The 23927-nt window shown below is 24.1% G+C and overlaps 1 protein-coding gene across 4 annotated transcripts in view; it reads right to left on the bottom strand.

Annotated features, from left to right (window-relative positions):
* Nucleotides 1–23927, bottom strand: part of SNF4Agamma (SNF4/AMP-activated protein kinase gamma subunit) — a 279015-nt gene that overhangs the window by 121531 nt on the left and 133557 nt on the right. For all 4 annotated transcript variants that reach the window (XM_065516510.1, XM_065498054.1, XM_065516351.1 and 1 more), the window contains 2 exons: nt 22844–23444; nt 22658–22780 (listed from right to left, as the gene is read on the bottom strand). In XM_065516510.1, coding sequence (XP_065372582.1) covers nt 22658–22780; nt 22844–23444 — 724 coding nt within the window. The remainder of the gene's footprint in view (nt 1–22657; nt 22781–22843; nt 23445–23927) is intronic.

Genomic DNA, 23927 nt, shown 5'->3' with positions numbered 1-23927 from the left:
AGAGAATAATGCCAATTAAATAAAATTTTAATTAAGTTCATAATATAATTAGATATTTAAAATATAAAATTGTATGAATTATTTTATCTTCCACTATGTTTTATAAAATTTTGCTAATTTTGTAGATCTATTAATATATATTATTATTTGTATTATAAAAGGAATTTAAAGCAGTTTCTTTTATAACTTTGAATTAATTTTTAATATAAAGTGGGAAATAAGAAATCTTCTGCTGTTAATGTATGCAACACTGTAGATATGAATTAAACTAATTGGCAACCCTGTGTTTTAGAGAGAGAGAGAGTGAAACCAGGGATTTTCATTTTAACAGTAATGCCAATTATTTTTTAATGAAACTGCTTAATATAAATAAATAATATACAAAAACTAATTAAAATTGTATGGAACATTGGCAGGAGGCTCTATATTTTGTTTAATATATAAACAATTTTAAGAAATACTATGACTTCAAAATGTTGAAATTGGAAATTGTATAATTCTTCTGAAAAATATTCAAAAAATTCAATAAGAAAGCTAAGGATTATATTTTCTAACCTACTTGTAAAGAAACTTCTGTTAAACATAAACATAGGGAATATTTAAAGGAATGCTTTGTCTTGCTTTCTTTCATTAGCTTGCATTCCTTCATAGATATAATTGTAAGTGTCTGAATTATTGTTCTTTCCATTAAGTTTTATATATTTAGCTAATTAACAGATCTATTAAAATAGCTTATTATTTTTATTATAGAAATGAGTTTAAAGCAGCTTCTTTTATAAATTTTTAACAATTTTGAATATAAACTGCGAATTAAGAGTTTTTCTGCTGTTAATGTATGCAACACTGAACATATGAATTGAAATAATTGGCAACATGTGTTTTAGAGAGGGAGAGAGAGAGTGAAACCAGGGATGGCATTTCAACAGTAATGGCAATTATTATTTAAAGAACACGCTTAAAAAGGGTTCTTCATTAAGGGCTTCCTATCTTTAAAATTGTTTAAAATAAAAAACAAATCAATTTTAACATTTGCACATGTTGTTGAACTCTATATTCGTACATGGTGATTTCACAAAACAAACTGAATAAATGATAGCTAATTTGACAGACATAGCAATATGGCCGCTATCTACTGTCAATGTTCGGAAGTCCTAATTGGAAGACTCTTTACTCACAAAAAATAATAAAAATTGTAAGAAACAAAAGTATAAAGAAACTATTGTTATGTTTAACACAATTTATAAACAAATTCAATTAATATATAAAGAAAAGCCCTAAATTTAAATAATTTAATGTTTTTTTTTTTTTAATTTCATAAGCATGCTGCGGAAACAAAAGAATATTTTAAGATTATTCTACATTTCTAATTAAAAATTATGCAAATTTTAATTTATTGCCTGTCTAAATAGAGGCATGGCAATTAAAAACATCTTGTCATTTACTTAAGAAAAACTACTAAATATGAAAATGTATTATAAGTATTTCAAGGTAAATTAAATAAATGGCAACATTTATAGTTTCTTGGTTTTATTTGTTATATATTCTTTTATATGGAAATCTAAGAATAAATACAAAAATATATTTATTGTTTATTTATTTAAATTATTTAAAATGTGTTTTTTTAAGTGTTTTAATTAACCCCCTTAAAGAGCAAAATTTAATATGTGAGCAGTGAGCTGTAAAATTTTGCTGCTCAAATTGATATTTAAAAAATATTAATTGAAATGTATTTATAATCCAAAAATGAATTTAATTATCAGAAATAAATTGGGTATATGACCTAAAAAAAACATAAAACGCCTACTAAAGTTACGCCATCTATTGTAAATTCTTCATTTTTAAATCATTAATTTTTGAATTCATTTAAATTAAGTTTCCTTTTCTTACATTTGTTTAATTTTCCCACTTCCTTATAATAAATTAATTTTGTTGCCAAGATTCTTATTTTTAGTGTCATTTTTGACGTAGACAAGGTTTTTGGAGAGTGCTTAAAGAGTTGAAGTGTGTATGTTATTTTCAATAGTTGTAGATTTTATTTAATAACTTAACTGTTATCTAATAAGAATTTGTTTAAATATTATCAATTTTATTTAAGTTTATTTCTGTGTGTTTATAGTTTAAGGTTTTTTTGTTTCTGTCTTGTTAAATTTAATAAATAAACCATAGCTGTAACTTGTGAATAAAATACAAAATATAAATATTTTTTATATTATTTTAGCTTTTGTTTCCAATTATAAATATTTATTTTCCAAATTATTTATTAGTTAATTAAAGTATTTCTCTAATTTATTAATAATATTTACAGTTAAATTTATGCATATTTATATCTTTTAAAACCAAATAAATAATAAATAAAATCATTTTATATTAGTTTAATTAAATTATATTGATATTTTTTTAGAAAATAGTAAAATTTTATATATTCAAATAAAACAAAGTTGAATAAAATTTAAATTTATTTCATTTAGATACAAATAAAATCAACTAATTTCTTTGGAATATTTATTCAAACAAAACACAAAAAACTAAAATTATTCAAACAAAAAATGATTGAATAGAAATAATTCTAGTAAAACTTTAGAAATATTTTTATTTCTCACAAATTTGAAACAAATAAATTTATTTTTCCAAAAATTACAGAATAGAAATAATTCTAATAAATGTTAAAGAATATTTTTATTTCACAATAATACTGATGTAAAATGTCTTCTGATTGCATTCTGAGTTGAAAAAGTTATTTTCGAAACGAATTACAAATTTTTTTCAGATTCAACTTGTTTTTTCTTAGATATTTGGTCAATTCATAAGGTCTCTTATCAGTCATATTGTCATAATGTCTTAATATATCTCGACTCGGCAACTCGGCTTAACCGACACTTAGGCATTCGGCGAAGGTCTCTCTACTGGTTGGTTACGATAACACAATAAACATAGCATACAGAGTACTATTATTTTAGGACACTTTTTACTTGAAAAACAATAAAAACCATTGTGAAATATTAGGACATTATGACAATATGACATGATAAGAGACCTTGTGAATTGACCAATTGTTTCTCTGATATCTAATATTCTATTTTTAAAAACTACTAATTAATCATTGATTATCACTAGAATATGGACACAGATTAATGGTTTCAATTTGAGGTTTATTATTAATTTAAATTGTGAAGAAGAAAATGAATTATTTTTAAAAACAGTTTTTAAAGTAACTAGTTGTTCAAAATGATCGTCTTACATGGCATTCCTCCTAAGGCTATTTAATAACCCTGCAAGTGAAATTAGACGTTCAAAATATCGTTGAATTATTTTTGAAAGTTGTTTTTGTTTATTTATAGCAAACGAAGGATCTTTTTCATAATCCTCGGAAGAAAAATCTTTATCGTCCGAGCTCATTTTCACAAACAAAAATATTTTTTTATAAAATTGTTCAAAAATTTGTTGTTAAAATATTTGATTTTATTTTCACAAATAAAATTATTCAAAGAAAATTTCTATGAATAAAAAAGTATTATAAAATTTTTTGTTGAATATTTAAATATTTTTCTTTTTTTTGGAGAAATAAAATTATTCAAAGAAAATTGCTTTGAATAAAATCTATCAACAAATTTTCGAATAAGTAAAATAATATTTTATTCATAACTAGTTGAATAAACTAAATTAATATTTCATTTTTACTATAAAAATATAATTTGAAAATAATTACATGTTTTCATATTGATTAGAATATTTTAAAATCTATTCATTATATAATAAATAAAATACAACTTATTGTTACTAAAATACAAATACTATTAGTATAATTTTATAAATGTTTATTAAAAACTTTTAAGTATAATTTATTTAATATCGTATTCTATTGAAATCAAATAATATTTAATGCTTTATATTCTAAATAGATATATATTAATTAATATCCTATTTTGAATAATATAGAATGATTTCAATATAAATTTATTTTTTTAAATGTAACTAAAATTCAAAAATAATTAAGCTTTTGGAAATATTTTGAATAAAAATATTCACAATTTACAGCTATGAAATAAACAAATAATATTTTGTAGTATTTGCTTTATTTGTTTTATTTAAAAAAAGTAAATTTTTAGTTAGATAAAAAAAAACTATTCATAAAAAAATTAAAGTGTTCTCGAGTTGTCACCTGTTTAAATGTTATGACGTAGAGGTGAGTGATGAAAGTAACACAATTTAGAAATCATTGGTATTTCTAAACAGAAATTTGCATTATTTTTCATGTAAAAAATGATGCAGTGGCTTCACTGATACGTGGCATTACTGCCAACTATTTGTATTAAAAGCCGTTTGACGTAAAGCAGTGCTGCCAAATCGTCTAAATAATAATACAGCAGTGATGCATCCTTATCGAACTGTCAACATTGCAGTGCTTTTTCGAAAGTTTAAATTTTTAAACGCAAATTTAAATTGAAAGCCTAAGCCTAAGAAATAAAAATTCGTGCTGTAAGTAATTCATATACTTTAATTTAAACTGCCATCTCCTGACATAAACAATTTTTGAAAAATTTATAATTAATAAATATTTTTACTACATTGACAAATTGTTCGGCTTCTTTAATGATTTTCTATAAAAAGATTTATATTATTTAATACTATTCTTGCCAGCCAACTGTTTTAATTAGTCAGAGATTTTTTTGTAGTTTATGATACTTTGAACGACCGGAAAATAAATGTTGAGTTGTTGTAAGACTAAAATAAATATTGTATTTTTCAATAAATGGATTGTTAAATAAAAGTATAGAAAAAAATAAAATATAAACAATTTGTCAGGTTTAATGCACTCTCAGCACGTCAAATTTACAGCGCATTACAACGAGCTGCACTGCACCTAAGAAAGACACATAATATTTTGGGGGAAGTAAAGCTAATAGGAATAAATAAGAAACAACAAATTTCCTATTAATGAATTGATATGCTGCAATATTCTCTTTAACATTTGAAAAATTTTGGGAAAGATATGATTTCGAAAAGAGCAAGATTGAAATCTTATAACTTTGGAATGAAAATGGTAGAGTTCTTCTGAAAAATGCTTAAAAAAAATTGAAATTATCTTTTACCGAATGTTTAAAACAATAAAATCACACTTTTTAATAAAGAATTTTTGTTAATTTTATTGATTTTTTATTTAAAAATCTAGAAACTCAGCAGATCTATGGATACAATTTTTTGAATTATAGACCCTTCCACTATTTTTTTCTTAATTTTGGCTAATTTTTTTGGAATTTTCTATTTAAAAATATAAAAAATTAACAGATTATTATTTAAATATTATTATCTTTTTATAATGAGAAGTTTTAAGCAGCTTCTTTCCTAAATTTGTATTAACTTTTAATATAAAAAGCGATATAAAAGCTTTTCTGCTGTTAATGTATACAACACTGTACATATGAATTAAACTAATTGGCAACACTGTGATTTAGAGAGAGAGACAGAGAGAGAAACCAGGGATGTAATTTTAACAGTAATTTCAATTATTACGAAAGAAAACGCTTAATATAAACAAATTAGATGCGAAAACTAATTGAAACTTAAAGAATGAACAGAAGAAAGGTCTGTATCGAATTTTTTTTACAAAATTTATGACAAATTTAAGTTTATATAGAGCAAAAAGCACAAAAATCAAGGAATTTCAATACACTTTAAGTTCATTTGAGAGAATGCCAATTAAATAAATTTTGAATTAGGTTCAGAACAAGGTCTGTAATGGTCTGTATCGATTTTTTTTTACAAAATTTATGACAAATTCAAGTTTATATAGAGCAAAAAGCACAAAAATCAAGGAATTTCAATACAATTTAAGTTAATTTGAGAGAATGCCAATTTAATTACTTTTGAATTACGTTCAGAACAAGGTGTGTTCAAACGATCAGCTGATTATAGTGTTCATTGCGGCAAATACTACAAAAACATAAGAGCAACAAAATCAATAGGCAGATTTGACAGCTCCTGCCAACATAAACAAAAAAAAAATGTTATACTTGTAATTACCTTGGTTCATAATATCATTAGATTTTTAAAACATAAAATTTTCTGAATTATTGTACCTTCCACTATGTTTTATAAAATATGGTTAATTTTGTAGATTTTTCTAATTCAAAATAGAAAAAATTAACAGTTCTATTAATATATATTATTATTTATATATAAAAGGAATTTAAAGCAGTTTTTTTATAAATTTGTATTAATTTTGAATATAAACTGGGAAATAAGACTTTTTCTGCTGTTAATGTATGCAACACTGTACACATGAATTAAACTAATTGGCAACTCTGTGTTTTTGAGAGAGACAGAGAGAGAAACCAGGGATGATATTTTAACAGTAATGCCAATTATTTCAACATAAAACGCTTAATATAAATAAAAAACTAGACAACAACCAATCAAAATTGTAAGACACACAAGTATAGTGACACTATTGTTTTGTTTACTACAATTTATCAAACATTTAAGTTAATATACAGCCAAAATCAATAAATTTAAATAAAATTTTGATAATTTTCATAATATCTTTAAAAATTGTATTAATTTTGTAAAAGTTTTATAATTTAATTTAAGATTACAATTAATATTGAAATCTTAAATATGCAAAACAATAAAATTACAGTTTTTAATAAAGAATTTGTGATAAATTGTATTTTTCCTTTGTGTTATTATTAAAATTGTTTCAATTATGGCATCGTCCACTATGTTTAATAAATGCTGGCTAATTTTGTTGATTTTTGTATTTGAAAATATAAAAATAACAAATCTGTTATTTAAATATTATTATTTTTATTATAATAAGGAGTTTTAAGTAGTTTCATTCATAAATTTGTAACAAACAAGCGATATAAAACCTTTTCTGCTGTTAAAAATACAATACTGTACATATGAATGGGACTAATTGGCAACACCGTGTTTTAGAGAGAGAGAGACAGACAGAAAACAGGGATGATATTTTAACAGTAATGCCAACTATTTCAAAAGAAATCACTTAGGGCCTGGCTCACTAAATGCGAACGAACATTTTCTTTCTTATTTTATATTGAAAACAATAAAAAAATTCAAATTTATTTGTTGTTTTCAATATAAAATAAGAAAGAAAATATTCGTTCGCATTTAGTGAGCCAGGCCCTTAATATAAATAAATAACTGATCGAAATCCAAAAGAAACAAAAGTGTAAGGACCCTAATCTATATTAAATAAATTCTATAAAACCTTCCATTTATTATATAGCAAAAACCTTTACATTTAAACACAATTTTAAGTATTTATCTAATATAATTAGAATTTATTTTAAGTTTTTTGTAAGTTTTATTATTTAATTTAAGATTTCAATTAATATCGTAGCCGGGACAACCATCCCAGACTAAAGTAAATTGGTTGGCTGGCTGACCTTAAGAAATCTACACAGAGAAATAATAATAATAATAAAAAAAACTTAAATTGTAAAACAAATAAAATGATTTCTAAATAGAAAATAAACATATAGACAGACAAACTAAACAACAACAAACAATTGTACAATTACGGCTACTACAACAAATTTGTAGATTTATATTAGTTGTTATTTTATCTGATTTTGATGTCTGTGAATGAATTGTAATAAAACATAAAGAAAGAACAGGGTGCTTCATTTGTTGGTAAACAATTTTTAAAGTAAAAAGAGGAAATTTTCAGACTGTTTAAATGTTGTTAAATGGTTGACATTCATTGAATATTATTTGGTAACTCTCGCACGTTGTATCCAATGGAACTTATCGGCATTTTGTTTTTCAAATTAAAGAAGTAAAGCTAAACTTGCCGCATATGACGCTTCGACATTTTCGAAGCAAAAAACCTTTGTTGTTTACACTACAAAGTTTCATAATTAAGTGAGAATAAATGACAGATATGTATCCTTCAAAATGACATATAAGTTATTAAAAAGAGAAACCGAGTTGAAAAGATACGCCCACATTTATTTAATATTTAGAAAACTTTCTAACAAATATTAACTTGTAAAGATTTACCCTTTAAAATTAAATAAAAATTTACTACATTAAAATGATAAATTATAGAAAAAACTCAAACAAAAGAAATCTAAAAAATCAACTTATTTTTTTTTAGAAAGTAATTAAAACCAAAACTATGTTTTTTTATACAATATTTACACCTAAATAAATACAAATGAATAAAATATTAATGACAATGTAAGCAAACAAGAAAACGGAAGTTAAAATTAAACAAAAAAAAAATTCTAAAAAATTTTTTATAAAAAAAACTTAAAAATAGTTTAGATAGCTGATACTTCATAAGAAATATTTTAAAATATAATAAAAAATTAATGGATTTACAATCAATATACATAGATTTCCATATTGAACTGGCTGCAGACACCAACACAGTCTCTTCTTATATTTTTGTTCTAATGCCAGCAGAATATTAACATCATGTTGCCAATAATTAGTATTGAATGGCTTTCTTGATCTGGACTAAAAACCATAAAAAACCTATAGGATGTTTTGTTTACCTTTTGGCAGCACTGCAGTCAATCTGGGTGAATGACAACCTCAAAGAAGAAGAAGAAAAACACACGACATTTCAGTGCTACCATATTTCCACAAAACCACTGTTTTAGCCCAGCTACAATTAAACCAAAAATGTATCAGATAGTCTTAACTTTCCTACTGGGTTGCTACTTTCTTTCTTTAAATCATAAATCATTTAGCTTTTTTTCTCTATTTTGCCATATTATCTTATCTTATTCAAATGGTATTAAATATTTTATTGATACTTTTCAGCTAAAGAAATAAGTCGTATATTTATGGAAGAAACTCTTTTAAGTTGGCTAAAATATATGGGGTTTTTTCGTCAACTATATAGATAGATACTGATTGAATAATTAGCTAATCTATATTTGAAATTATTTTCAATGATTTATTTTTGTAAAAAAAAGCAAAGGTAGGTCCACTTAAAAGATTAAATTTTAACAAGGCTGGAACTAAGATTAGAAAAAAAAACACAATAATAAATACTATTTTACTTCCATAGAGGAAACCGCAATAAATCTTATCAAGAGGGGAAATTTTCCAAACAAGAATAATAAAAGAAATTGGAATATATTTGAAAAAAATGTAACAATTTTAATGAAATTACTTTAATGTTTCAGTGGGAAATAAAGGAAAAGACAAATTTTTGAATATTATTTTAGCGTTACCTTCGAATCGGTAGCCAACCTTGAAAGCAACACAATAATAAAGAAACATGTCCGTAAGGGGAACTTTTGTAATTTGTAACGAACAAAGCTACATTTAATTTGTAATTATCAGAGCTGTAAATGAATCATTCTTTTTTGATTTTAATTGATTATGAATTTGCTAAATTTTATTAGACAAATATTTAGAAGCATCATTTTTCTCGTTATAATTACCAGAGCTGTAAATGAATCATTAATTTTTGAATTAATTCGGGAATCATTCACACAAAAAATTAATTGAATGAAATTTGAATCAATTCAAACGAATTAGGCAGAAATGAGTTGCAATTGATTTCCAATTCATTTAAATTGAATTGATTTTGAATTAATTCACATGAATTGAAAATTAATTGCAATTCATTTTCATCAAATTCATTTGAATTGATTCAAATTTCATTCAATACATTTTTTGTGTGAATGATTCGCGAATTAATTAAAAAATGAATGATTCATTTACAGCTCTGGTAATTATAGCGAGAAAAAGGATGCTTCTAAATATTTGTTAAATGTAGTCATCATTGATATTTAATTTGAGGCGGGTTTAGCAATAATATATGACATCACTGCCTGCACAAACGTTTGACCTAAAGCAATGTTGCCAACTGCGTAGTTCGTTGCCAACTGCTATTGTTCGTACCATAACCTTTTATTAAGCTGCAGTGTTACAATGTTTTGTTTTATAAAGAAAATTGTGATCACGAGAATTTATAAGAAAAATAATTGAAAATAGTTGAAAAAAATTAAAATGTTCCTAAACAATTATTACAATAATGTTTATAAGGAAAACAATTAAAACAATTTTCCTATAAAAATTAACTTAATTTTATAAATTTCCATTGGAATTGGTGTATTTGTTAAAATTAACTCACTCAATACTTAATCACATGTTTTAAATTAAATTTTTTTTTTTGAACAAAATATTTAACAAATTTATGACAAGTGTTTTCACTTTAGAATACTACAAATATATGTATGTATATCCCAAAATAAAGAAATAGCAACAACATAAAACTGTTTTAAGCAAATAAATTATTTTAAAAGAAAAAGCTTATTCAAGTTATTAATTTATTGTTAAACAAACAGTAAAATTTGTTTAAAAAACATTTTAAAATAAAATTATTTCCATAATGTTGTACCAAAGAGTAACCACACATTATTCTTAAAACAATAATTTCTTGTGACAATAACATTGAAATAGAAATTAGCAATAGTGACTTCCGAACTTTGACAGCTGACACAAGGCATATTATTGAAGTTACAGCTGTCATTTATTCAGTTTGTTTTGCCTGCAAATGATAAAAATTGTTTTATCGAAATTCAACGTTCCAAACGTTTCGCTCATTCAACGATAAGGCCCATTTCTGCATGAAAGGCTACGTCAACAAACAAAATTTGCCGAATTTGGTAGCATACAAAAAAATTTTGTAATTGAGAATAAAGAACAGATTGAAGATACGCCATCTATTGTAAATCCAGCATTTTTAAGTCATACATCCAATAAATCCTTAGTATAGGTTAAATTTTAATTGTATTGACATATATTAAAACTAATTCATTTGCTATTAAAGCCTTAGTTTGAATTTAATTCCATTTGAGTTGACAAATTTGCAAAACCTTGCCTTGAATTTTCTTTTCCCTTTTTATGCTGGCTCCAAAAAGTTTTAAATCAGCTTAAGAACAAAATATTAGTTTTCTTTTACAACCTCACAAATTTACTGAACTTGAAATGTTTTTCAAAATATTTGCATTGAAATTATTACGAATTGTAATATAATTTTTTTTTTAGTTTTGGCGTTTCTTTTACACAATAGTATTTTTAAATTTACATACATATTAATATTGTTGTGTTTTGTTTTTATTTTATGCCTTCCTCATTAACATATTGCTGCTAAATTGTTTGAATTTTGAGCGTAATTAGATTAGAGGCATAAAAAAAAACAACAAGAAATTAATATATTTACTTAAAAGAAATATAGTACAATTTATTATTTATAAAAGTAAATAAAAAAAGAAAAAATGAAATTAAAAAGGCAAAAAATAATGAATTTTAAAATTCTCTTAGTTTTAATTGTCCATCTCTGCTTGTGACATTCACAGTTAACACGTTGCCAACCTGTTTAATGCTGCCATAAAGCCTTAACCGTTTTGTCTATACTTGACAAAAATGTATCATAACAATTAATGACATTTGTTGTCATGATAAAGTTGTCTGAGCAAAAGCTTTACAAATTTTATCATAATGCAGCAATAATATTAATAAATGCAGACTATACCTAATAATTTTATATATTGACAAGCATTTTGACGTTTATTATGACAAAAATTTATCTGGTATAGACATAGATAGGGTTAAAGAATGTGTGAAAAGTGCATTAAACAATTTAATAGAAATTATAAATTTCTATTAAGCAGCCTATAGTAGTTATCATTTGCTATTATCTTTTATTTTATCTGTGCCACATTTATATTAAAACAAAACAACACAAATAATAAGCAACAAAAGATCAAAACACTTGTTGGGAAAATTTTCGTTCGTTTTTATTGCAATTTTATAATAGAAACGACCTTTATTTATTACAAACATGCATTATTTAATTGTTTATTGTAAAAGTATTTGTGTTTACTTTGTGGCAGCCACTCTACTCAGTTGTGCTGTGCTGTGTCTAGCGGTTTCAGCGAGTGCTGTGGGTGGTGGTTAAGCACGTGAATGTTAAGTTTTTTTTTTAAAAAGAATTTTGTCTAACAGTTTTAAAGATTATCTTAAATTCTTTAAGATTATTAGTTGCAAAATTATCAAAGTTTTTAAAAATTTACTTAGTTTCAATTAAAAATTAATTTTAATTAAAATTAATCTGTTTTTACTTTAAATATAATGTGCTTGTTGTATTTGTCAATTTTCCTTTATTTTATTGGTTTTATGTTTCAAAAAAATCTTTAACATGTCTAAATTAAATTGTATATCATCTGACAGCTTTGTTTACCTTTTTGTTGCAACTGTGTGCAGAAATGTAATGTAAACAAACCAGAGCAGAGAAGAGCAAATGAAACAAAAGTGATGCCAAGTCTTTTTTGCAAGCAAAATGAGTCTTAGTTATAAAATGAGTAAATTTAGTTGCCATCAAGAATAAAGAAAAATGTAATTGTAATTTTTACACAATATTTTATAAAATAATATAAAATATTTATAGATAGTACTTTTAATATTAGAAAAATAAGAAAATTTATTAAAAAAATTGCCAAAAACTGCAATAAAAATTTAAAAATAAGTTTAGAAATGAAATGTATGACTTAAAAATGCGGAATTTTTAATAGATGGCATATCTTTTGAATACGGTTTTTCTTTTTAATAACTTAGATGTCATTTTGAAGGGTACATATCTGTCATTTATTCTTACTTAGTCATTGAACATTATAGAGTAAACAACAATAATTTTTTTTGTTTCGAAAATTTCCAATTTTGAAGCACACTCATTGCTCACCAAAGCTTACCCCCTGTCTATACTTGACAAATATTTATCATAACAATTAATGACATTTGTTGTCAAGAGCAACAGCACTAACCCCCTGTCTATACCTGATAAATTTGTATCATGATAAATGTCAAAATCGTTGTCAAGATAAAAAATTATCAGGTATAGTCCCCATTTATTATTATTATTGATTTGTTATGGCAAAATTGTTAGTGCTTTTGCTCAGACAACTTTGTCTTGACAACAAACGTCATTCATTCATTATGATAAATATTTGTCAAGTATAGACAGGGGGTAACGAAGCAATAATACTAATAAATGGAGACTGTACCTGCTAATTTTTTATCTTGACAGCCAGTTTGACGTTTATCAGTTATAGAAAGAGGATTATGGTGAATGTGTTGCATCGGTTTCAACATGCAATAGATAGTTTGTGCAGTTCAGAAGTGATGATTTTGACACGGAAGCCAAATATCCCCCAGGCCTGCCAAATAAGTCTGAAGACCATGAATTGGAGGAATTACTCTATAAATATTGTTGTAAAACTCAACAAGAGCTGTCCAAATCATTGGGAGCTACTCAATGAGCAATTTCAAAACGTTTGCGAGCAGCAGTATTCATTCAAAATCAGGGAAATTGGTTACCATACGAATTGAAGCCCATAGATTTTGAATGATGATTTTGTATGTCTGAAATGCTGCTTGAACGCTATAAAAGAAAATCATTACTTGCGATGGAATCATGAATCCATTACGATAACCCGAAGCGTAAGAGATCGTCTGTGAAGTCCGGCCAACTAGCCGAATCGACATCAAAGCCAAATATCCATGGTGCTAAGGTAAGGGTCTGTATTTAGTGGGAGCAAAAGGGTCCTATCTATTATGAGCTGCTGAAATCTGACCAGACAATCCCAGAGCACCTGTACCGAACACAACTGATTCCTTTGAAGCGAGCATTGGCCGAACGGCCAGACATGAAACTGTAATATTCCATCATGACAAAATTCGGCTACATGTTGCAATACCTATTAAAAACTATTTAGAATGAAGGGGTTGGGAACTTTATAGTTTAAACCTTGCCCCCTTCGACTACTAATTGTTTCGATCGAAGCAGAACGCTCTTTCTCTCTGGGATACGCTTCACTTCTTTAGAGTATCTGAAATAGGCTTGATTAGCTCTCAAAATATGAGCAGTTCTTTTGGCAGAGAATCCATATGTGGCCAGAAAGATGGGAAAAGGTCATAGCTAACAAAGGGCAATACTTTGAATAAATTTATATTGAACAAATGTTTCAAAATTAAAGTTAAACATTTTAAAAAATCTCGTATTTTTAAGTTATACAACAAATAATTAGTTGGTTATGCTGCCTATCTAACAGATTTATCGCTATTTTTACTGCCTTTTAGTTAGTTCTGTCCTGTTTTTATACCCTTCACTTTCGTGAGATTACAAACGGAATGACAAACTTATATATACCCTATATAAGTTTGTCATTCCGTTTGTAATTTCTACATTTTTCTGGATCCTTATAGATAGCGGAGTCGATTAAGCCATGTCCGTCTGTCTGTCTGTTGAAATCAATTTTCTGAAGACCCCAGATATCTTCGGGATCCAAATCTTCAATAATTCTGTCAGACATGCTTTCGAGAAGTTTGCTATTTAAAATCAGCAAAATCGGTTCATAAATAACGGAGATATGAGCAAAAAACCGGGACAACATATATTTTTGACCTATTTTTGATCTATATCTGGATTACTAAGTCATTAATATAGACAATATGGATATCTAATGATAGATATTTCAAAGTCCATTGCAACGATGTAGATAAGGCTATAGTAAGTTGGACCTACAATGGGTCAAAATCGGGAAAAATATTTTTTAACCCGAATTTTTTTTTCATCAAAATTTTTTTTTTAATAATTTTTTTTCCAAAAAAAAAAATTTAAAAAATTTGGAAAAAAATTTTTATGAAAAACAATTAAAAAACAATTAAATTTTGTTTACCAACAAATATTTAAAAAATTTATTTTAAAATATAATTTGGTGAAGGGTATATAAGATTCGGCACAGCCGAATATAGCTCTCTAACTTGTTTTATTTAAATAATGATTAAAATTCACTAAAAAGTTGCCATGAAACTTTTTTTCTTCGATTTCTCTTTATTTTTTGAAGTTTTATTTTTTATTTTAAAGATTTTCAGCTGTAAATTTAGCGAAGTGCCTGTTTAATTAGAGTTTTTTTTTTAAGTTATGATAGTTTAGCTTAAAATATGACTTAAAGTTTTTATCTAGTTTTTGTTTAAAAAAAATGTTAAACATTGCTTCTTTTAACTTAAAATTCAGTTTTTTGTTCCAATTTTCCCTACTTCTATCTACATTTTCTTTATAAAAATCAAAATTATTGAAGCCTTGGTTTGTTTACATTACATTCCCTTCAAATTGAAACAGTTACAACAAAAGATAAACAATACACAAAGCTACCATATGACACAATGTAAATGTGGCAACATTCTGTTATCTGGTAGCTTTGTGTATTGTTTATCTTTTGTTGTAACTGTTTCAATTTGAAGGGAATGTAATGTAAACAAACCAAAGCTTGACTAACAAATCAAATGAAGAAGAGATGCCATTTTAAAGGAAAACATGTTTAAAGACACAGGAAAAGGAGTAATTATTAGGGAATTTAGATGTAAATAAGTCTAAAGTAATTAAAAGTAATCTATATACAAAATTTTGTTAATTCCATAAAATCTTTATAAAAAATTCCTTTAATATTAAGAAAACTAATAAAATTTTGTTTAAAACTTTTACAGATCTTGTAAAAAAATGTCAAATAAAATAAAAATTAGTCATTTTCTCAATCTATCGAGATTTTCTATCATGACAGTTCTCATACAAAAATTATATTAAGTGGAAGTATATCGTTATGGAAAACGATAACCAAAGCTAGATTAAAAAATCATCAAAAACTGTTTATTATTGTTATTATTCTAGAAGATTTACTTAATAAAGATTAAAAAATTTATAAAATTAATTTAAAAAAATTTTTGAATTCTTTGAATGGGAATTCTGTGGATAATAATAGAATATTGAACAATTTGTTCTACATTAATCCATAAAATTAAGTCGAAATAGGTAAATAATCTTAAGAAAATTTAAAAAACCATAAAATAGCTTTTAAATCATTTAAATAAATTTTAAAAAATTAACATAAATTATATTTAAATAATCCAGGGAGAGCATCATAGATTCTGTGACATAAGATTTATTAATCAATTTAAATGACATGTATGTATCTAGAAACAAATTTGTTGTTTTGATGTCCCGTGTCATAAATAAAAACAAGACATTTCCATTTGTTTTAATTTTCTTATTATATTTTTGTAACTGACATGATTTTTAATTATTTTATACCACAAAAATCACAGATTATTTTCTTATTTTTTTAAAGAAAATTATATCACAATTTAAAGGAATATTTTTGTTAATTTCTTTTTAAATTTTTATTTATTAATTATGGCACTTTAAACACTTAAATATTAACACTTTCTAATACATTTTTTTTCTTAATAACATTTCAATTATTATTATTTGTTAAATTCTTCTTTTTTTGCTTAAAAATTATTTTGTAAAATTTTCTTCATTCATGTAAATATTTTGTTTAGAAACAAACCAACGAACAAGCACGTATGAAAATTTTATTAAAATAAACAACAACAACAAAACACACACACAGAATTGTTTATTTTTATTTTTTTTGTTCTTTATAAAATTTTGTATTTATTTGAAAATTTTGTTAATTATTAAACGCGCACGCTGGCCCGTCATATGGATGCAACAAAATTGGACTAAAAAAAATAAATACTTAAACGTAAAACAAAATTAAATTAAAAAGAATACAAAAAAAAACAACTAAATAAAATGTCTACTTATTTAGTTCGACTGACAGATAAACAGCTGACTTAACTGTTTTTTTTTTTGCTATCATTTGTTTGTTTTTATTTAGTCTCCGTTAGATTTGCTCAATCTAGCTGGATTATATTGAGCAACAACAAAAGCTCTCTGTTGTGTTCATACTAATACAGCATTTACCGTTAAATGTAAACAAAAAGCAATAACAACAAAACCATAAACTAAAGAGTAGTGCTGGTACTCATGAGAGTATGAGTACTTAAATTAAATGATAGAAAATTATAAATCATACGCCTTCGTGTGTTATGCCGGTGGTTAGGAATGAAAGGTACAATTGTACGGAAAGGGCAAAAGTACCAAAGTGATATTTGAAAGAAAATAACAAACAAAAAAGTAAATTTTGAATAACTGTTGTTATTTTTTATTTACAGAAAATATTTTTAATTTAAAATAAAATATTAAAACTTAAACAAAGTTCCAAAATTTAGAATTTATTTCTGTGTTAAGATTTTTTTGTTAGTTTTAAAACATTATTAAACAAATATTTGACTAAAAAGTAATAAACATTTAATTTTTAAAAAGGTAGTAAAATACTACTTTTTCAAATTTCCAATATTTATGTGATTTTATAATTTTTTGTTTAAATTTATTGGATTACAAACAAAATTTAACAGAAATGTTAAAATTTTTAAAGGGTAGTAAAAAACTACTTTTTAAATTCTTACCTAATATTAAGTAATTTAATTAAGTTTAACTATATTTCCCACAAGGTTTTAACTAAAAATATGATTTTTTGTAAGAAATTTAAAATAATTTAAAAAAATTTTGAAAAGGTAGTAAAAAACTACTTTTTTAAAATTAGCAATATTCAAGTGATTTTAAGATTTTCTTTAAATTTGTTATAATTTAAATAAAATTTAAGCTAAAACTCATAAATTTTTAATTTTTTAAAAAAGTAGTAAAATATTTTTTTTTTATTTTTGAGCCAATTTTGATTTTTTAATGAAATCTTCAGTTTTCAACTAAAATTAATTGAAAATACGATTTTGAAAAAGGTAGTAAAATACTACGTTTTTATTATGTTGTTCACAAAACGTTTAGAAAGACAAGTAAATAAAAAAAATCATGAATATATATTTTTTTTGAAAAGGTAGTAAAATACTACTTTTATTCCACAATATTTTTAGTTCCATAATATTAGTTCCACAATATTTCTAACAAAATTTTGATTAAAACTCATTAAAATTATGATTTTTGAAAAAGGTACTAAAATACTACTTTTTTTCAAATACCTAAAATTCAGTTATTTTTATCAATATTTTTAAATTTATTACATTTTTAATATAATTGAAGCCAAAAAATAATAAATTTTAAGTTTTTTAAACTGTAGTAAAATACTACTTTTTGGTTTTTTTTACCTAATATCAAGTTTTTTTAAAAGAAATTTTTGATTTTTAACAAAATTTTAATTAAAACTCATTAAAACTATGATTTTTGAAAAAGGTACTAAAATACTACTTTTTTCAAATTCCTTATATTCAGTTATTTTCATCAGATTTTTTAAATTTATTACATTTTTAATAAAAGAAACATAAATTTTAAGTTTTTTAAATTGTAGTAAAATACTACTTTTTGGTTTTTCCCCTAATATCTAGTTTTTTTTAAAAGAAATTTTATATTTTTTTTTAGTTTCAAAATATTTCTAACAAAATTTTAATTAAAATTATGAATTTTGAAAAAGGTACTAAAATACTACTTTTTTTCAAATTCCTAATATTTATTATTATTAGATTTTTTTAAATTTATAAAATGTTTAATAAATTTTAAGCTAAAAAATCATAAATTTTAAATTTTTTAAATTGTAGTAAAATACTACTTTTTGGTTTTTTACCTAATATCAAGTGTTTTTTAAAAAAAAATGTTAGAATTTTTTTTAGTTTCACAATATTTGTAACAAAATCTAATTAAAACTCATTAAAACTATGATTTTTTAAAAAGGTACTAAAATACTACCTTTTTCAAATTCCTAATATTAAATTATTTTTATCGATTTTTTTTTAAATTAATTACATTTTTAATGAATTGAAGCTAAAAAATCATAAATTTTTATTTTTTTAAATTGTAGTAAAATACTACTATTTTTTTTTACCTAAAATCATGATTTTTTAAAGAAATTTTGGAGTTTTTTATTGTTTTACAATATTTCTAAGAAAATTTTAATTAAAACAATGATTTTTGAAAAAGGTACTAAAATACTACTTTTTTCAAAATCCTTATAATCAGTTATTTTTATACGATTTTTTTGAAATTTATCCCATTTTTAATGAAATTGAAGCTAAAAAGTCATAAATTTTAAATTTTTTAGTAAAAAAGTAGTAAAATACTACTTTTTGTTTTTTTACCAACTAACACTAAGTTTTTTAAAAAAAATTTACTGATTTATTTAGTTTTAGAATATTTGTAACAAAATTTTAACAAAAAACTGCTAAAAATATAATTTTTGAAAAAGGTACTAAAATACTACTTTTTTATATTTTTCTTAACTTCAAAAATTTAGTTAAATTTGGTTGTTTTCTTAAAAATTTAAGCTAAAAAAGTAAAAATTGGCAGTTTTGAAAAAGGTAGTAAAATACTACTATTCTGGTACTTTCGAACATTTTAATTTTTTAAAGAAATTTTTAAGATTATTTTTCAACACACATGCTTTTCTATAAAGACCAACACTGTTTATTTACTAAAAAAACAATGAAATACAGGTTTATTTATGGTTCTCCTTTAATGATCCCCAAAACAATAACAGAGAACAAATAAGAGAGAGAGAGAGCGGCTGTAAAACCTAACTAAATAACGGAAGTAGAAAAAAAGCTTTTTTTTCTTTTTATACAACTAAAACAAATCAAAGGTGGATTCTTTCAAAAAAAATTTTAAAATGTTAAATGTTCATAATTATTTAAACACAAATTGACAGCTGTCAATAAAGTGTTTTTGTTTTGATTGCTATTTTTATAAAATGAGCTTATTGATGTCGTATGTTGTTACCACTATTTGATAAGAAATCTTTATAATAGTTCAACAAAATTTGGCTCTTTATCGCTTGCTTGGGCTCTTATCTTTAGCACCTATTTGTCTACAGTTGGTTGGTATTTGTTATTGAGAAAAATATTCCTGAGATTATTTCCAATCAATAAACATTGGTTTCGGTTCGGTCATTTACAATTGCACCAATATTTTGCTGATGTTTATTTACTGTTATGAACGAACGCTTGATTTTGATTAATTATATTAACTTTTTGAATTATTCGGTTTAATCATAAAGAAACAACAACAAATCTTAATCAGTCAAGCAAATGCGTCATAAACTTATTCTATAATTCTAGCAAATGTTTAATTGTTAAAGCACGCAAAAAATGAAATTTTAACGTTTTTAATCAATTCAAATTATGTGGGCAATTGGAGATTTATGGCGGGCATATATGGGAAATTCAATAAAATTAAAAAGTTTCCTTGTTTTTTTTATTAGTTTGTTATATAACAAACAAATTGTTGGTAAAAAAGTATCAAAAATCAAATATTTTAAAAAGGTAGTAAAATACTACTTTTTTAAAATAATTAAAAATTATGAAATTGTTTTACTTTTAATACATTTACCTTAAAATTTAAGCTAAAAATTCAATAATTTTAATTTTTTTAAAAAAGTACTAAAATACTACTTTTTATAATAATGAATTTTAGCAAAAATTTTAGTAATTTACAGGATTACTACATGTTAAAAGAAATTTTAAGCAATAAATTTTAATTTTGAAAAAAGTAGTGAAAAGTACTTTTTCAAAATTTAATGATAACATAGAGATTTTAAAGAAATTTTAGTAATTTATTTTGGTTTTAAAATATTTTAATCATAATTTTAAGAAAAAACTTATATAAACATGATTTTCGAAAAAGGTAGTAAAAAATACTACTTTTTTAAAATTCGAATATTCCAGTGATTTTGTTAAATTTAGTTAAAATTTTCATATTCTTATAAAATTTAAGCTAAAAATTTTTAAAATTTTAGTTATAAAAAAGTTAGTAAAATACTACTTTTTTTGTTTATTACCAATATTATGTTTTTTTTTTTTTAAATTGTATCAATTTGTTTTAGTTTTACAGTTTATTAAACAAAATTTTAGCAAAAATCCAAAAAAAAAAAATATTGAAAAAGGTAGTAAAATACTACTTTTTTAAAATTTCAAATATTCATGGAATTTTATTAAATTAAGTTAAATTTGTTATATTCTATATAAAATAAAGGCAAAAATTATAATAATTTTTAATATTTGAAAAGGTACTAAAATACTACTTTTTTATTATTTTACAATAATATAGTTTTTATGAAAAATTTCCAATTTATTTTAGTTTTAAAATATTTTGAATATAATTTTAACAAAAAAACTCATCAAAACTTTATTTTTGAAAAAGGTAGTGAAATACTACTTTTTATGAATATGTTTTTGAAAAGAAATTTTATTTATTTTATCTATTTTGAAATAATTAAAAGCACAATTAATTAAAAAAAATCATGAAAATGTAACTTTTGAAAAGGTAGTAAAATACTACTTTTTTTGTTTATTACCGAATATTAATTTTTTTAAGAAATTATACCATTTATTTTAGTTTTACAGTTCATTAAACAAAATTTTAGCTTAAAATTCATAAAAAATTTATTATTAAAAATGGTAGTATAATACTACCTTTTTTCAAATATCGAATATTCGTGTAATTTGATCAAATTAAGTTGAATTTGTTATATTCTAACTAAAATAAAGTAAAAAATTATAATAATTTTTAATATTTGAAAAGGTAGTAAAATACTACTTTTTATTATTTTACCATAATATAGTTTTTATGACAAATTTCCAATTTATTTTAGTTTTACTGTTTAGTAAACAAAATTTTAGCAAAAATCCAAAAAAAAAAAAAATATTATTGAAAAAGGTAGTAAAATACTATTTTTTTAAAATTTCAAATATTCATGGAATTTTATTAAATTAAGTTAAATTTGTTATATTCTATATAAAATAAAGGCAAAAATTATAAAAATTTTTAATATTTAAAAAGGTAGTAGAATACTCCTTTTTTATTATTTTACCCATAATATAGTTTTTGTGAAAAATTGCCAATTTATTTTAGTTTTAACATATTTTGAGGATAATTTTGACCAAAAAACTCATCAAAACATTATTTTTGAAAAAGGTAGTGAAAAACTACTTTTCATGAATATGTTTTTTAAAAGAAATTTTATTTATTTTATCTGTTTTGAAATAATTTAAAACACAATTCACTAAAAAAATCATGAAAACGTACTTTTGAAAAGGTATTAAAATACTACTTTTTTTGTTTATTGCCGAATATCAAGTTTTTTAAGAAATTGTATCAACTTATTTTAGTTTTACTGTTTAGTAAACAAAATTTTAGCTAAAATTCCAAAAAAAAAAATATTATTGAAAAAGGTAGTAAAATACTACTTTTTTAAATTTCCAATATTCGTGGAATTTTATCAAATTAAGTTATATTCTAAATAAAAAAAGGCAAAAATTATAACAATTTTTAATATTTAAAAAGGTAGTAGAATACTACTTTTTTGTTTTTATAGTTTTTATGAAAAATCGCCAATTTATTTTAGTTTTATATAATTTTTTTTCATTTATTGTTTTTTTAAATGAAAAACTTTAAAATGTTTACTAATTAGTAAAATACTACTTTATTTTTCCTTAAATTCCTATAATTTCTTTAAATATGTACCTATAGTTTTAAACTGACTGCAATCATGCCTGAATAAAAATATATTTAGTCTCACATAAACTTTAGCGCCCTCTGGAGGTTGGTAGTCTTACTATAAAAGCATTTAAAACAACTTGAAAGTGTCTTTACTAAATTCACCTTAAACACCAGTTAGCCGAGTCAACCACCCTTAGAGCAAACCCAACAAATAGTGTAATAACGCCTTAAAGCAAATGTAAACAAAACAAATATAGAAAAACTCACCGCTTTACGTTTATCAGCTTCTGTGGCTGCAGAATTTGAACGATGTCTAAACAAGTCCATCACTTTGGTCATGGGCGAACGGGTAGCATCGGCTCTACGTACAGCCGTAACTGTATGATAATACTGAAAACGAAATAATACAATTTAAAACCAAATTCCATTAAAATTATAGAAATCAAAACGTACATGAGCATCACTACCCTGATGGGGATGTGCCGAACCATCTTTGTACTTATTCTTCACCGACGTACTACCATCGGCCGTTGTTATCGTTACGGCGGGATGCTGTTTCTGATGATGGCCACCACCGATTAGGCCGGAATTTTGTAAAGCTACTTTCATGGAATTCATAACACCAGTACCGGCACCTGCGCCTGCAACACCACCACCACTACCACCCGATGCCGAATGTGTACTACTGGCACTGCCCATTTCATTGCCCGTGGCTGCGGCCGCTGCCGACAATGGATCCAAGAGCATTTTTTGCTTTTTCGCATCGGATTTTGCACGCTGCCGAAATACATCGAATATGGTGGGTCGGCGATTGGGACTAGCGATACCATGTACGGTCGATTGATTGAGTACGGGCGACTCGTCGCCACTGCGCCTGCGTTCGAGGGAGCCTGAGCGTGTGGTGGCGCCCATACGTTCGGTGCTGCGTGACATTTTTTCCGCATTGCGATTGATTTTTTCCAGTTTGGCCGCTTCACGTTCTAGACGTCTGGCGGTTTCACGTTCGATTTTGCGGGCTTCTTTTTCGCGGCGATTAGCTTCTTTTTCTTGGCGTCTAAATAGGAGAAAGGGAAGAGAGAAAGGGGGTAACATTATTATTCTTCACATTAATATTTCACAAATGAATAATGCCTTTTATTTAAATTTCTTAAACTAAATTTTAGCTAAAAACTCATAAAAATTAATTTTATCAAAAGGGTAGTAAACTACTACTTTTTTAAATTTTCAATATTCATGAAATTAATAAAATTACATGAAAATTTGAATAAAATTTTAGACAAATATTTAAAAAGTTTTGCGTTGGTACTTTTGAAATGGTACTAAACTACTACTTTTTTTCCTTTTTATCTAATATCAAGTTTTTTTTAAGAAATTTGGCAATTTAATTTAGTTTTACAATATTTTCAACAAGTTTGGAAATAAGTAGTAAAATACTACTTTTTATTAATATAATTTTTAAAGAAAGTTTTATTATTTTAAGACATTTACAAAGAAATTTAACTAAAAATATCAATTAAATGTTATTTTTAAAAAGGTA

The sequence above is a fragment of the Calliphora vicina genome, chromosome 1, assembly GCF_958450345.1.
Source record: "Calliphora vicina chromosome 1, idCalVici1.1, whole genome shotgun sequence".
Classification (NCBI taxonomy): domain Eukaryota; kingdom Metazoa; phylum Arthropoda; class Insecta; order Diptera; family Calliphoridae; genus Calliphora; species Calliphora vicina.
The sequence above is the reverse complement of the archived record's forward strand: the minus strand, read 5'-3'. Positions and strand labels throughout refer to the sequence as shown.